The sequence below is a fragment of the Dendronephthya gigantea genome, unplaced genomic scaffold (genome assembly GCF_004324835.1).
Source record: "Dendronephthya gigantea isolate DGI-Jeju-01 unplaced genomic scaffold, DenGig_1.0 000154F, whole genome shotgun sequence".
NCBI classification, from domain to species: domain Eukaryota; kingdom Metazoa; phylum Cnidaria; class Anthozoa; order Malacalcyonacea; family Nephtheidae; genus Dendronephthya; species Dendronephthya gigantea.
In genome coordinates, this window is record NW_021163164.1 from 422003 (window position 1) to 436966 (window position 14964).

General features: G+C 36.3%; 1 protein-coding gene across 2 annotated transcripts; it reads left to right on the forward strand.

Moving 5' to 3' along the window:
- The first annotated feature begins 237 nt into the window (after positions 1-237).
- On the forward strand, positions 238-12281 carry LOC114537224. 2 transcript variants are annotated; one of them, XM_028558361.1, is made up of 5 exons: positions 238-366; positions 5384-5427; positions 5525-5631; positions 7145-8733; positions 10497-12281. In XM_028558361.1, the coding sequence occupies exons 3-5, from the start codon at positions 5547-5549 to the stop codon at positions 11115-11117; spliced, it is 2295 nt and encodes a 764-aa protein (XP_028414162.1). In that variant the 5' UTR covers positions 238-366; positions 5384-5427; positions 5525-5546; the 3' UTR covers positions 11118-12281. The 2 variants fall into 2 exon arrangements, with proteins under 2 accessions (XP_028414162.1, XP_028414163.1); XM_028558362.1 differs by lacking the exon at positions 238-366 and adding an exon at positions 483-1228.
- The last annotated feature ends 2683 nt before the right edge of the window (positions 12282-14964 follow it).

A 14964-nucleotide genomic window follows, 5' to 3' on the forward strand; every position in this document is an offset into this window, starting at 1 on the left:
TGGTTAAGTTTTGGCTGATGTAATAGTTAGTATTAGTTACGGACACGTGTTGGCTGATGTAATATCACATTTAAGGCGGATTTCCACTTACAGCGAATCGTACGTTCGCTAGCGAAATATTTGCATATTTTCTTTTGAATTTTAACAGTATAAATAAATTGGTTCGACTTGACTGTCCTTAATTCAAAAGAAAATATGCAAATATTTCGCTAGCGAACGATTTCGCTGTAAGTGGAAATCCGCCTTTACTGAGATCGAGTTTTATTTGTCCAGTCCGTTTTGCAGTCCGTCGAGTCGATTTATCTTTCATCCATCAAGTGCTGGCGTAATTTCAGTGATTTGAATAAATTCTCTACGACGCAGAAGGTATTGACATTTATTTGTGTGAAACTACATTCTTACAAGCTCATGTGTTTGATAGATAAAGTTTGTGTATGCCTGTGAGCTGTGCTACTCGGCAGGGATTATTCTATTGAGATTTTAACACTGCTGTCACTGCACTTCAAACAGGTCAACTGACGTCGTTAAGACCGTCAAAACCGCTATAAGATGCTCCCAGACGAAGCCCCCTACGTCAAAACGTCGAGAAGTGTTTTTGTCCATTTTTAATAGGCAGTTTATATACCACATTTTAAAGCGAAGCTGTTCGAAGACGCTGTTCCCTGTTCCCTGGCTTGAAACTAAAAGATTACCTTAAAAAAACTGCAAAGTAACCAAATATAAATGAGCTTGGATATATTTTCAAGGTTCTACGTAGCTTTTAGCTGCAAAATGTATTGGAAAAGACGTAAATTCGTTGGTTGATTTAAGCCATGTTTAAGCATAGATATGATTTTTTAAATAAGATTTTAAGGTGGAGACCACTAGGCGGGCTAAGCATGATGGTAGGAGGATGCAAATTGCAAAGCAGTGAACTCTAATACATCAAGTTACATCACGTATGCATTAGAGTTCACTGTTGCAAAGTTGCTTTCGAACGAAATGGCTGCTGTAAATGTGCGGTGAATTTCTTGCGAGAGAAGAATCGGCGGGTTTTTAACATCATTTCGTGTCCATCGACGTTTGTTTTCTTCGGAAAATTTCGAGAAGGTTCGTCACTACAAAACGACGAAATTTCATGACGATCTTGGCGTTAATGGCGATAAAAATCCGTCGAGAAGATGCCAAGATGTGAACAATCTTCGCTCAAATTTGCTTGCGAAAAATTGACTAACGTGTACTGAAACAGGTGAGTCCGCTTTTAAACTTGCGATCAGCTCATTATTTTTACAAAATAAGCTTCACTGATTGTGTTTCTCTTTGGATCTCAGGAGTATTTTACTTTTATTCTTGTGTTATATTGCTCGAAAATAGTTATTTGGGCAAATTGCTAAAGTCAAGTGACTGTCAGCCATGCCCTTTTGATGCATTGCACCTATAGGTATGCCACCAAAGAAGCGATACTCTGAATCAATGCACCTCAATATAAATAACTATAGTGTTTGTGATAAAAAGAACACTAGGAAGCAGTCCTCGGTGATGTTTTGCTTGATGAATGACAAAAAAAGGCTTACATCTTCAATTTTTGGAGCAATAGTAAAGCACAGAAAGCAAAGGTTCCCCAAATCACTGTTGGTGAATATTTGCAAGTGAAAGCTAGCAGTCCTCTTACTATAAATTTAAAAAAATTGAAGCAAAAATGTTGATGTGTGTGCAAGTTGTGTGTTTGCTGTAAATTTGAATTTTCCATGGTTAGGTGCGAGCCCAGATTTATTAGTGTTCGACAGCACAGAACCAACATCATTTGGCATTGGAGAAGTCAATTCCCATTCTCAAAATAGAACTTAAGCATTGATGAAGCTTGCAATGAAAAAACTTCTTTTTGGCAAAATTGAATGGAAAAGTCTGCAAAGAGAAATGAACTTTTCAAATTCAATGGTGCATGGCTACACTTAATGTTAGCTGGTGTGATTTTGTTGTTTTCACAAATGTAGACTTGCATATTGCAAGGATCTACTTTGATAATGACTTCTGGCAAAAGTTGTTCCAGAGAGAAGTAGTTTTTACTCTGAATGCATGTTGCCAGAACTGTAATACAGAATAAACAATACAATTAAGTTATCAAGGTACAATTATGTTTATATTTAACTAAAAGTCACTTGTGAATGAACAAACTTATCTTGTTTTTCCTTAATGAGAAGTGGTAAAAATAGAGTTAAATATGATCATACACTCCAAATGTGCTCTAAGTTCTCAGCCAATGTCAGGGAAACTACTTGATGCAAAATTCTACAACGTTTTATTCTTGCGATTGCATGTTCAACATGTACACGAACTGAAGCAATTTTTCGTGTTTTTGCTTCATCCTCAACTGATAGCTGAGGCTGTCCATTTAAAAAAGGTGTAATGTTTTAAGACACACCATTTGGCATGTCAGCCTCAATGTCGAATCCTCTGTCTGCCATCAATTCATCTCCAGGTTCAAGAAGCTTCAAAATACCACAGTCATGAGTAATTTTCTTATCACTAGTTTGGCCTGCATACAAACTAGAGAGACACCGCGGAAATTGGTATAGGCTTAGCCGCAATTCTCGATACTTAGACTTCAAACTTGGTGAGGAAAAAGATTTATAAATATTCAAGAAAATATGTCTTGCACAAAAGATTTGAAGCTTGCTCACGGTAAAAACGAATCGTCTGAATTAATAACCTTGTGTATACTTTAAGCCTCAAAATGGCCATTTCACAGCGGTCAGATGTGTATGATGAGCTGTCAAAAGATTGCAGAATGCGTATTCAGAAGAAAAATTGAACTTTTTTAAGATATTCAAAAGGTTTCTCTTTGATAGGGCGATACAGAAATGCACAATTGTGAACCAGCGATTAGATTTTCGGGTTGAAACGTCTTAAACACCAATTTCTGCGGTGTCAACTAGAGATGAAACTTGGGTATCCATTTGGTGATATTCCCATTAGGCCCTCCCTTTGCAGTGTTGTGGTTCTTGTAGCTTGAAAATGTAATGGACTGACTTCTGCATTATGATGGCATTTGTGATTTCAATCAATGGCATCAGTGATTTCAATGAAAATTTCAGTGCAGTCAATTATCACTCTAGTTTTAGGATATGTTAGTTTAAAACAGCCAGGCATGTTATCATCAACAAAATCCCGACTGGGCCAAATTGGTAAAGAAAGAAGGTGTTGTTATAAGAATACAATCCATGTTTTTAAATATTCTATAGACTTGTGGAAATATTAAAGCGATGTGCAATAACTTGTATTCTTCGAGTTTCCCATGCGTTGCCATTATCTCGTCGCCAAATGTAGTATTTCAAGCAATTTTAATGAATTTTAAATGCTCTTAAATAAGTACAGCTCTCTAACTTTTAATTCTGATCACCACGAGCACATGTGACCTTTTCCCTCACCGAAAATACGGACTACCGGATGTAACATACACTCTGCAAAATGTTTATCAATTACAGTAATGATAAAACTAGAATGGCGTGTTTAAAAAGAGTAATATTATTAGTCTATTTGGATAGCAGTCGAAGTTCAAACTCTCGAAGTTCAAAAGCAATCCCTTTATTAAAATGTCAATAACATCACATATTAATTTGTCACGACCTACTACTGAACAGCGCTAAACTGCCAAATAATATTTAGTTCTGACAGCATTTGTCAAGCATTATCATCTTATAATTATCAGTCAGTGCATTATCTATTATACTTTATAAAGCATTTCATAACCGGTCCAATACCGACTTTAGTGAGAAAATAGAAGTGTCATTTCACAAGCTAAGCTAATTATTGTAATCAAGAATTCTTGCTATCTTGCAGTAAAGAAAGTCAATAAAAACCATATCATTTTTGTATTGTCATTACTTTTATAATAAATTTATCGCGGGGCCTTGTTGAAATGCCACATGAAAATGGGCATGAACAAAAAGGACCACACTTTTAAATGTTTGACAAGGTGTATGTCAGAGTGTATACGTTATTCCCCGAGATGCCCCATCCCCCTTTTAAAGATAGCCGTGAGTTTTCGGAATATTTCGAATCGGGTAATAGGGCTGATAATTTGAACCGAATTAAACATCTTTGTTTTTTAAAGGTATTGGCAATGATAATTTAGTTTACTTTATTTGAAAGAAGGCTATTCCTTTATTTAAAAGCAGGATTTTCATTGCCAATACCCTTTAAAAACAGTTCAATTCAGTTTCTAATTATTGAGCCACATTCCCCGATTCCCCTGTTCATTATAAGATAAATATACGTGTAACTTATAACTTGTAGCTACATGTTAGCGGTTAGCGGCTCCGCGATCTTAACCTCTCTAATGCATTAGACATGCGAAGCCACCTGACTGAAGAAAACACTCCTTCGTAATTTGCCGACGATATTCGGATAATGACGTATGGGAAGCAAATTGGATCCCGCCTAATTATTCCGCCTATCGAACAAAACAAATCCAGATAATTTTTTAAAACATAGTTTTAAATCAGCAAATTTACGTACTTTCCAATACATTTTGCAGCTAAAAACTATGTAGTAGTAAAATATTAAAAAATGTATCCAAGTTAAGTTATTTTAAATTAGTTTAGTTGGAAGTTTACAGGGCAAATTTGCATAATATGCATATTATGAATAACGTTTGTGTATCCACCGTTTTTAGCGACAATATGGCAAGAAATGATTGCGCATGCTCAGCAAATGACCCATTTTAAAAAGCTCTGAGCGATTTACTTAAATAATAATAATTTTGTATTGCATGGGGAAATGTGTAACTAATTTAGTCACATATTTCCACACGCAATACAAAAATATAAAAAAATCAAATTCGCTAAGCTATATTTCCTCGCTTTACAACATTTCGCAGCCAAACTTGGTAATTATTGACTAATTTTAATCTGCTCTTTTTAAAAATTTCCTTTATTTTGCCTGGAAAAAAAGTTGATCTATAGCGCATAAAATCCATTCACATGTTGTAACCCGTTAGACGAAATCCGACATTACTGAATTCATAGACAATCCATAAGACAGAAGTGTCTTCTGGCTTGTCTATGCTGAATTACAACAAAATGCTACATTTACCACTATAATTACGTCATGTAAATTACGACGAATTATGACGAATTTTGTCATGTGAATATATTTTCATATAGCGTAATTTGTGTTGATTAATTCACATGTCGTAATTCGTTGTTATGCGAAATCCGACAAGCCCAACCCTCCCCCCCCCTCCCCGGGTGGGCTGGCCGTGCCTATTCAGGGTTGTCTTGTTTGCATGCATCGGTACCATTTCGCCATTATGTTTATTTTGGGAAATTCGTTTATTGTATCGCAATAAAATGAAGGAAGTAACTGTATTACTCTTAACCAATAATTTTATATGCTGTCTTAGCCTTTTAGCCGGTATTCGTGAAAATATCTGCAGCTAACATTAAGGTGAGTAAGATGAGCAATAGAATTTTGCAATAAACCTTTTAAAAGTACCTTCATTTCTTTAATTAACTGGACATTCCAAAATTTAATGCTATTTCAGATGTCAATTGTGTTTCGCTTCAATGGCCCTCTTCAGTTCTCTGTTGTTGCTTGGTGGTATTTTTACCCTTTTGTTGTCCCTTTACATCTATTTGAAATACCGGAAAGGTTAGTTTACCAAAACCTAAATTACTCATTTTTTTTGAAAAAGTCCAATCGCGAAGTTTTTGCTTTAAATATTTTTAATGTAGACAAAGGTAGACGGCTAGCTCATTGATAACTTATTGTTTAAATGATGTAGGATATATCGTCTTCTGATTTAACGAGACCCTCGCGCTCTTCCTACTGTAACCTATTGACATTTATTATTCATTATTCGATTTATTTCAATTCACTACAAACTCCGATACTGAAAAGGTGAAATCACCCCCCCCCATTCCCCCTTTTTAACACCCCCCATTCCCCCTTTTTAGTGCATATAAATGTAGTAAATGTAGTCACAGTTGCTTGACGAAGAAAAGAGACTAAACTGAGAAAATCGCGCCTGGTTTACATGGGCAACTAAAATTATAATTTATTAGTGACCGTATCCGCAACTAACGTAACTTGAGTACTTTGAGTAATTTCCTTTTGATTAATGTTTAACCTAGTTCATTATATTTTTACTGGCATAAGTCAAAATGTTTATGTTGGGACAAACGTCTGCCGGTTGCTTAGGTATTACAGGGCATGAAAACATTCCACTATCCTTGGATCCCTAGTTAAATGTTGTTCGCCGAAATGCATTTTCCGGTACAAGTGGCTTGGATTTCTTCGCCGATAATATTTGTACCAAAAAAGCAACATTGAAAGAGTGGTTGAGAGTTTCAAGGGTTTCAATTGGCTATGGTAATGATCACTGCTAAATATTGAGCCCGCTCCAACATGTACTCCCTGTTTATAATTTTTTTAAAAAAACTTTGTTTAGTTACGAATTTTCAATTTTCCACATTTTTCTACCATTTGTTGATTTCATTTTAAGTCCTGTACGTAATTCTCGTGCTTTAGATATGGAAAACGAGCCCTAAAATCTCAAAAATTTCGGTATTTAAAGATGATATTTGATATTATTGGCGAAACCAAAATCGCAGCGGACAATAATTTAGGATCGGGTATGCTTTGTTGGTTTGAATAGGTTGGTTTGAAGTCACAAGGCTGCATGACTTTGTATCGAAATTCACCATTTCCGTGTACAATTAAATTTTTAAATATACGTCAAGGTAGCTAGGAGCCTGGCGTTTTTTACACTGAAAGACATATTGAGGTTTATTTATTCTGTCCAAAAAATGCTTAGGACATTTAAAACGATTTGAAAGCATCTGCTTTACACCAAAACGATTTAAAGAAAACGGTCATAAAAACGGTCCGAGAACGAAGGCCCAAGGACTCCTGCTAAATATTGTTTAAGAATTTTTGAGGGGTTTCAATTAATATCAAGTGTTGTTTGTACGTGTTTTAGTCTTAGATCCCATTACCGTGTAGGTGAAGAGAAATTGAAACTAACTCCCATGATGCCAAAACGGCATCATGCGGTGTAGTTGTTCGTATTTATTTTCGGAAAGGTGTTTTAAATAAACCCAAGATTGTCCGATGTCCTTTATCTATTTTTCTCCTAATGAGTATTTTCATTTAAAATTTTTAGAGACAAGAATGTCAGCTCCGTTATGGAAAAGCGAGGAAAGGCGAAATTTTTTTTATATGTATAATCTAATCTTCGATGTTGCAAGAAATCAATTGAGAAAAGTATTCATCCGGGAATGGAACACTCGTTACCGGGATCAACCAGGAGCGTGGGACGACACTCCTGTAAGTGGTCGTATGTTCTATTCTATGGAATATTCAGGAAATGCACCCGGTATCGCATATAGACGTGGAGATACAAAGCAATGGGATTGTACCGCACTAATGGACGCAATTGTCGAGACCAATGCGATTGGTGCAGGTCTTAATCCAAAAATTAGGAAGGCAGTCCTTGATCTGAGACAAATGCGAAATTTTTTAGCTCATCATCCTGGATTAAATATCACAACTAAAGTCTTCAACGGTTTGAAAAAAAAAGCTTTAGCTGCATTGACTATATTAGGAATGTCAAACCGTGAATCCGTTCGCATAAATAACCACTATTTCGGTTTCGTTTATGATTCGTTCAACGTTCTACCGCCTAAACCAACTCATAAAGTCATTTACCGTTCTGACGAGATACAAGAAATCACAGAATATCTTGAAAAGTTGCGCAGCGATAATTTCAATAGACTTACCTATTTTTATTTGTCTGGAAGTTCTGGAAAGTCTCAAATCGTCAGACAAGTGTTTGAGAATATTTTCATACGTGCTGATTGGGAAGCGAAAGCAATGTTTGTAATGACATTGGACGGAAGAGATTTAGATTCTCTACTGTATTCGTATAAAAAGTTCTGTCATCACCTGGGTAGCAAAGAAAAGGCTTTGGAACTTGTATTTGGCTCATCTAAGACAACAGAAGAGAAAATCAAAGTTTTAAGATCGAAAGTATATCGCAGAATTCGTAATTGGATTAAATGGTGGATTATCGTGGTCAATGTAGAAAGTTTAGAGCTCATTTCCTCACTTCTTCCCCAGACGGACGACGAAGTTTGGAATAACGGTCAAATTTTGGTAACAACACAAGTTACAAATGAAGTCCCACCGGACAGCATCTCCACTAAGCATCTTTCACTTAGTCCCAGTATGAATGACAAAGAGTGTTGCCAGCTTCTTGCCCAGTTATCAAAAACAGATGCGAATGATCCATTGCTAGGCGAGGTGGCAGAAAAATTAGATCGTCAGCCACTGGCAATGGTAGCGGCAGCAGAATACATGAAACAGAGTAGTCCAAAACTTTCGTGGCGAGATTATTTACGCATTTTCGAAAATGATACAAGCGAATTAATCAAAATGGAGATAAATTCAGCAACATCATTCACCATGCTCACATCTGTGCTTTTAGCTGTTGAAAAATATGAAGAAAATAACAAGATCTCTAAAAAATGTTGCGAAATTTTTCGAAACGCATTCAAATTGTTCTCTTTGATATCGTTTGAACCACTACCACTCAATCTTGTTGTGAAATACATTCGGCAGCATAAAAAAGAGCTGGATACCAAGGATATCATTCGTACGATAAAACACTGCCCATTGTTTCTTCATGTTGTTAATAAAGAGGAGGATATCCGTCTACATCGAGTTGCCATTGAGGCAATTAAAGTGTCAAAGGTAAGAAAAGTTTTCATGATCTGTCTGTCAGTCTGTCTGTCTGCCTATCAGAAGCCAAAAATCAACCAATCAGAGGCCAAATCCTCGACAAAACGGAATTAACAGAACTTCTTTTTAATTTGGGCATTTAATTTGGGCTTTTCAATTTGGGCATAATTTGAATTGAATAATAAAGAAATAAACATTATAGGCGCCTTTGTCAGTTGTGCGCATGCGTGAGTTTACAACGTATTGCCAGTTAAAATCTGAGTTCACTGGTCGAAACTGGTAACTAGCAAACGTCGCAAGCGTGCGATTGGTTAAATTTAAAATTTCAAGCGCGTCATTTTACTACGATTTTGAAATTTTGAAATTGTATTTTTAAATATTTTATAAAACCATTTACCATTTTACGGTAACCATTTTTGTATTGCCTATTGGTTTAAATTTATTTAGCTGAAATTAATTTGAATTGGGAAAAGATTATCTATTTCAAACTGAGTTTTGATGTTAATCTAGCTCAAAAAACCCAGGCAAACTTTCGCTAAACAGTTGAAGTATTTATCGCTTCCGTTTTAACTACGAACCCTATAGGAAGTGCCGGCGGTTTCCGAGACTGGTGAGCTCTGTTTTCTGGGCAAATTAAAGGCATGCAACTGCAATAAACAATGACACTTTTTGGATAAAATAATGGCAATGTGCCGGAGCACATGCCGATTTAATTCAACCAAAAGTAACAAATTATAGCTAATTGTTACAATGTTCGTATTTTAGTACAGCACAGAAAAGGTGGGGTGATAAAAAACGCCCACACCATCATAATTACATAGAAATTATCGTAGCTCACAACCTAGAGAAAGGGAGGGAGGGTCGGGTGAAAACTTCCGAATTTGCTTCGACAAAAACAAATATAGAATGACCTTGAACCTTTCGGATCTCTTTATATAGGTATGCTGACTGTGCACGTGAAACATGCTCCATGCACGTGAGGGGAATATCACTTAACTGTAGCAAAGTGCGAATAGCCTTGAACTTTCTCATTCCGCTAGGAATAAATCAGGAGAGCACGTTTTCCAAAACGTAACAAAGTTTCCCTGTACTCAAATCTATAGATAGGCCAGTTTACAAAAGAGTTTCCCTCCATTGCTCTACGCGTGCGCTACCATATATAGCTATAACGTTATCTACAAACTACAAATAAACTAAGAATAATACACGCAAGCAATAAATTTATTATTCGCTACGGCAAATAACTCCTTTAAAACTATTTGTAGCACATTTATAGTTGAATTTGAACATATCGCAGGGGCCGATTGTACGAAAGTCGGATAGCGCTATCCACCGAATAGTGTTTTTTTAATCGCTCTAAAATTTCCAGCTGTTCGGCATGACTTAGATTAATCCTTGATATTTTTAAGTTGGGGGATCTTTTGCTTTTCAGGCATGCTTAAAGCAGTTGAAAAAATCACTATCCGTTAGATAGCGCTATCCAGCTTTCAATCAAGGCACCTGCTTACTATTTTACTAGCTTAGAATATTTTTTCGTGTTTAAAAGAGCGGGGGGGAGGGGTTTACCCCCAGCAGAGATAGTCGCCAAGACAATTGTGGACAATCTTCGACAAAGTTTTCCCCTAAAACAATGAGAAAAGTTATTTTTAGCTTTATATACAAGCTGAAATTGTGCACTTTACTTATTAACCCTGTACCACTAATGCTATATTAAGTATAGAGCTTACCTATACGGGAAATATGATAAATAATGCGATTATGTATATTTTCTACAGAGGAAAGCTAACCCTGACGCAGAAGATAAGAAGACATACCAAACACTCAAAGGCTTTTGCGAGGAAAATGAAAAAGAAATATTCGAAAAGTTTAAAAAACATCCGGATAAAGAAGCTTTAAACCACGTTATTGTCTACCGTGATGAGAAGAAGTGCTTGAGGTATGATTTAATTCACGATAAGCAGCAAGCGGTTGTCATGCTGCAAAAGAAACAGATATTATTTTGCGGCATATTCGATTTGCGGAACAAAAGAAATGCTGCCCAGAAGGCGCGTTTGACGACTGCGACACTGCCAGGTGTCGATATTGAGCTAATAGATCCGCTTACGAATGAAGTTATATTTAAAGGGGAAGCTAAACTCGACACCGGCTCGGATATTATTAGCGTTCCACTCGATCCGAAAATTGCAAAATTATTCGTCAACTCATTTAGCGATATAAACGGTGAGCTGGAACGAATTGTTTACCTTAAAATACGAGTGGACGGTACTTTATATGACGGTGTTCATGAAATCGAAGTAGAGAAAGATTCGAATTGGTGTGCCTTTGGACGTCTTCATATGTCGGGTTTAGACCCCCGCAGAAAGAAGCAGTTTATAAAAAAGATGATGTCAATGTAATGTAAAGTAGTGCAAAATTTAGCAACTTTATTGTGACAGTTATATACTTACATGCATTAACTTGATATACATGCATGCAAAATCTAAAACGTCCTTTAATTACCACGAGTATTTCCGGATTTTTTTACAGCCAGTTTTTTGCATGGAGCCTGTCGACATAACATAATGTACGTGTAAGGAAAAAGTTCTAAAGCCGGCAAACTTAATTTCTGCAATGGGGTGAAACGAAATATGTGTGATGCGCTCCATGGCCAGAAATTTTAGGCATTGAGCCCTTGCTTGCACTAGCTATTGGGAGGGCAGCGATAGTTTGCATAAATTCTAACAATGGTCTAGCTCCAAGCTTTTTTTATACCAAACATGGCGATAACTTACGATAGTATATGTTTTTGAAAATTGGATTTCGTTTGGTGAAAATGTGATTGAAGATAAACGTTTTCTTCAATTGTTACAAGCGCGGGTTAAAAATCTCCTTGTTTTTCAACACAAAATGTAATCGGTTTGACAAAAGCATGAGTTGACGAAAAAAATAGGTAAATACAAGGAACGAGCCCTAGGAAAGATACTGTGAACACAGCGGATGCTTTTAATACACTATTGGGATTGTATTTTGCAAAATTAATGTATGAATAACTCTTGTATTTTAAAAGCTGGCTGTCGCAGCTATCTCTGTTTAAACAATAACATCGTGCACTGGGCTTACGGTCTTAAATTCCTGGCTATGAAGGACGATGAGTAGTTAGGGAATGCTTTCAAATCAAGGTTTAAACAATTTAAAGTAAAACATTAAAACGTTGTATTTACTGCCACAGAATTTTAGCGAATTTTAAGACGACTGGCGATTAATATACCTTTCCTTGGAGGAAATATTGTAAGGTGACTCCCTGGGGCTTCCATGTACCGAGGTTAACACTTATGCGAAAATTTAAGTCCCAATGACGAAAATTATAGTGTTCCAGTTTTTAAAACTGACCGTTTTAAAAATTCTTTTTTAGTAGCTTGTAGTCTTAATTACCATCAGGAGCCCTAAATGATTTTTTGTCTTAGAATGTGTACACATTTAGTGCTTACTTTTAGTGTAAAAACTTAGTCTATATATACTATATAAATGTAACGCATGCTATATACACTGGCGTTCAAAAAGAACTGCTCAAAACAAGTTAAAATGTTCTCAAATGAACGAAACTGTCCCTCTAACAATACATACGAGTAAATATAGACTATATTACATGCTAAGCTATATGAAATATTAATATTTTGTTGACCCTCCTTTGGCCTTGGAGGCCATAATTGATGACGGCCTTACACCGGCGTGGCATACTTTCTGTTAAGGTGGTAATCTTGAGCGGTCAAAAGAAATTCATCCTATGGACAGTCTTTACAGCAACCCATAAATCATGGACGCTTTATGAATTAATTCCTTTCTTGCACTATCCCCTTGACATTGTCCCATAGATTTTCAATAGGGTAAAGATCTTTTGACTGCGCAGGCCAATCCATTTCTGTCACCCCCTCTTCCTGGAACCATTGTTTGACTATATCTTGGAAGTGTGGCAGGTTGCATTACATTATTGAAATATTGCCTGGAATAAGAGAATTATACAAAATGCCTATGAAGCTCTCTCCTATGTTCGCTTCTTTTTTATGAATTTGTATCTAAACAGTTCTTTTTGACCGCTAGTGTGCAATAAAATATTGATTGTCACGATTCCTGTTACATACGATAATAGCAACATTTGAGCAGTTTCTTTTGACCGCCAGTGTATTATATAAATGTAATCACCATGTAATCTATATATCTATGAAATTAAAAAAGACGTCCCCAGACAGTTAAGGTGAACTAAATAATTATATACTTTGTTTATATTTTCATCAAATGCGTACCGGGCTACTAATAGCCCTACTAATATAAACAAAGAGAAGGCCACATGCCTAGTAAGTATTCAATGGAAAACATCTTCCCTATACTTTTTGCCATTTCAACGATTTCAATCGGGGATAAATTATATGATGAAAATTTTACTGTAGTATAATTAATGAATCAGACCAATCAGAATCCAGTAATTTTATCAATGCTAGTAACAAAAATCTAAACATGCAAGGTAAAATTGATTATCTTTTTACCACTGTAAGAGGTTTTCAATTATAAGCTTTTTTAAATTGTCTGTCTGTTTGTGTTGTCGTGTTGGAATCAAACGCCATCCTGGGCACACCAACTGATATTTGGCTGATTGCAGATGAGATAACACAACAGGGAGTTTTACTGGTAAAGTTCTGTGAGATAACTCTTCAATTTATCCATAGCCAAAAACTTTTATTAACCCCCATAACAGCAAACTTGTCCAATCATATTGCATGATCAACAAGATCATAAGCTTTTCAAAAATTCGCAAAAGCGGCGTTAGCTTCATCATTCTCTGTTTTACAGTCCTGTCCAGAAATAACTTAACACTGCGGTTGCGGTTCGGTCGCGGTTCGGCTGCAGTCGACCGATAGAAACGAGCGCAAGGGGAAAAAATACTTTCGCAGTGGCGTTCGCTTCCGAACGAAATGTTATTAACAGCTGAGAACGATAAGACAATAACCAAATCGAAAAAATCTTAAGAAATGTCTGTCAGACCGAGTTAGGCCGAGGTTTAACCTCCGTCTCACCGCATTTCGACCTCGGTTCAACCGTGATCAAACCGAGGTTCTGGTTTGCATGTGCTGTAACCGTAGATTTTTCTTGCGTAAAAGCACACTGTGTATTGTTTAATTTTAGGTCTATCTCATTAAAATTAAATTGAAATTTCTCTATAGTACATCAGTAATCTGCAGCAGAACAGAGATTTATCTGAAGTCATCTTTCACATTGACAAAGACTAATTAGGGCATGCTTGCGGTCTTTCGGGTACCCTGTATAATAATATAAAGGGTGTTTAAAAAAAAGTACCCTAAAGTGAAATGCGCGCGAGATTAGCGAAAACGTTTAGCAAACCCAATGAATTTCTAGTCTTATGGGACAGGTAGCACTGAAATTAATTCAAATGCTAGCTTTTTCCTTTGGAAGAAAATTGTTCTTAAAAAACCCGCAAAAACTAAAAATTCGCATCCGAAACACGATTTAATCACACTGAGTGACAGTAGTGACTGTGTGAAAGTATGGACTGGGTCGCACGAGCTTATCATTCGAAGAGCTTAAAAAAGGTAAGAAACAGAGCGCAGCAGTACGAGTGTTTAATGGGCTAATTTCAGCAAATTTTGCAAATCTTCCAAAACGCGTAATAAGATTGATTTGCAAATATCTCATACTCAGATAACTAAACGAAATTGCTCGTGTTAAATATAAAGCTTTACGTCAGGCCTTCCGGGACTAACACCAATGTTTACGAGAACTGGGGTATTTATCGTCTTTTCCCAGTAGCGGGTTTCTTTATTGTAGCTAATAGAGAATTTAAGAAGCACCAAATCAAGGATGCAGACATGACATGATCAGACGCAGCATCAACCACCATGCTCACATCTGTGCTTTTAGCTGTTGAAAAATGTGAAGAAAGTGACGAAATTTTTTGGAATCGCATTCAAATTTTTCTCTTTTTAAAATATCATTTGAACCACTACAACCCAATCCTGTTGTGAAATACATTCAGCAGCAAAAAAGAAGAGCTGGATGCCGAGGATATCATTCATGCGATAGCACACTGTCCATTGTTTCTTCACAATTATTGCAAATAAGGAGGATATCCGTCTACATCGAGTTGCTATTGAGGCAATTAAAATGTCAAAGGTATGTAATAATAATGTTTTGAGGATTCGTCTTATAATCAATCACTTTCAATCGAATATTTCCAAATTAGTAGTTAACGTG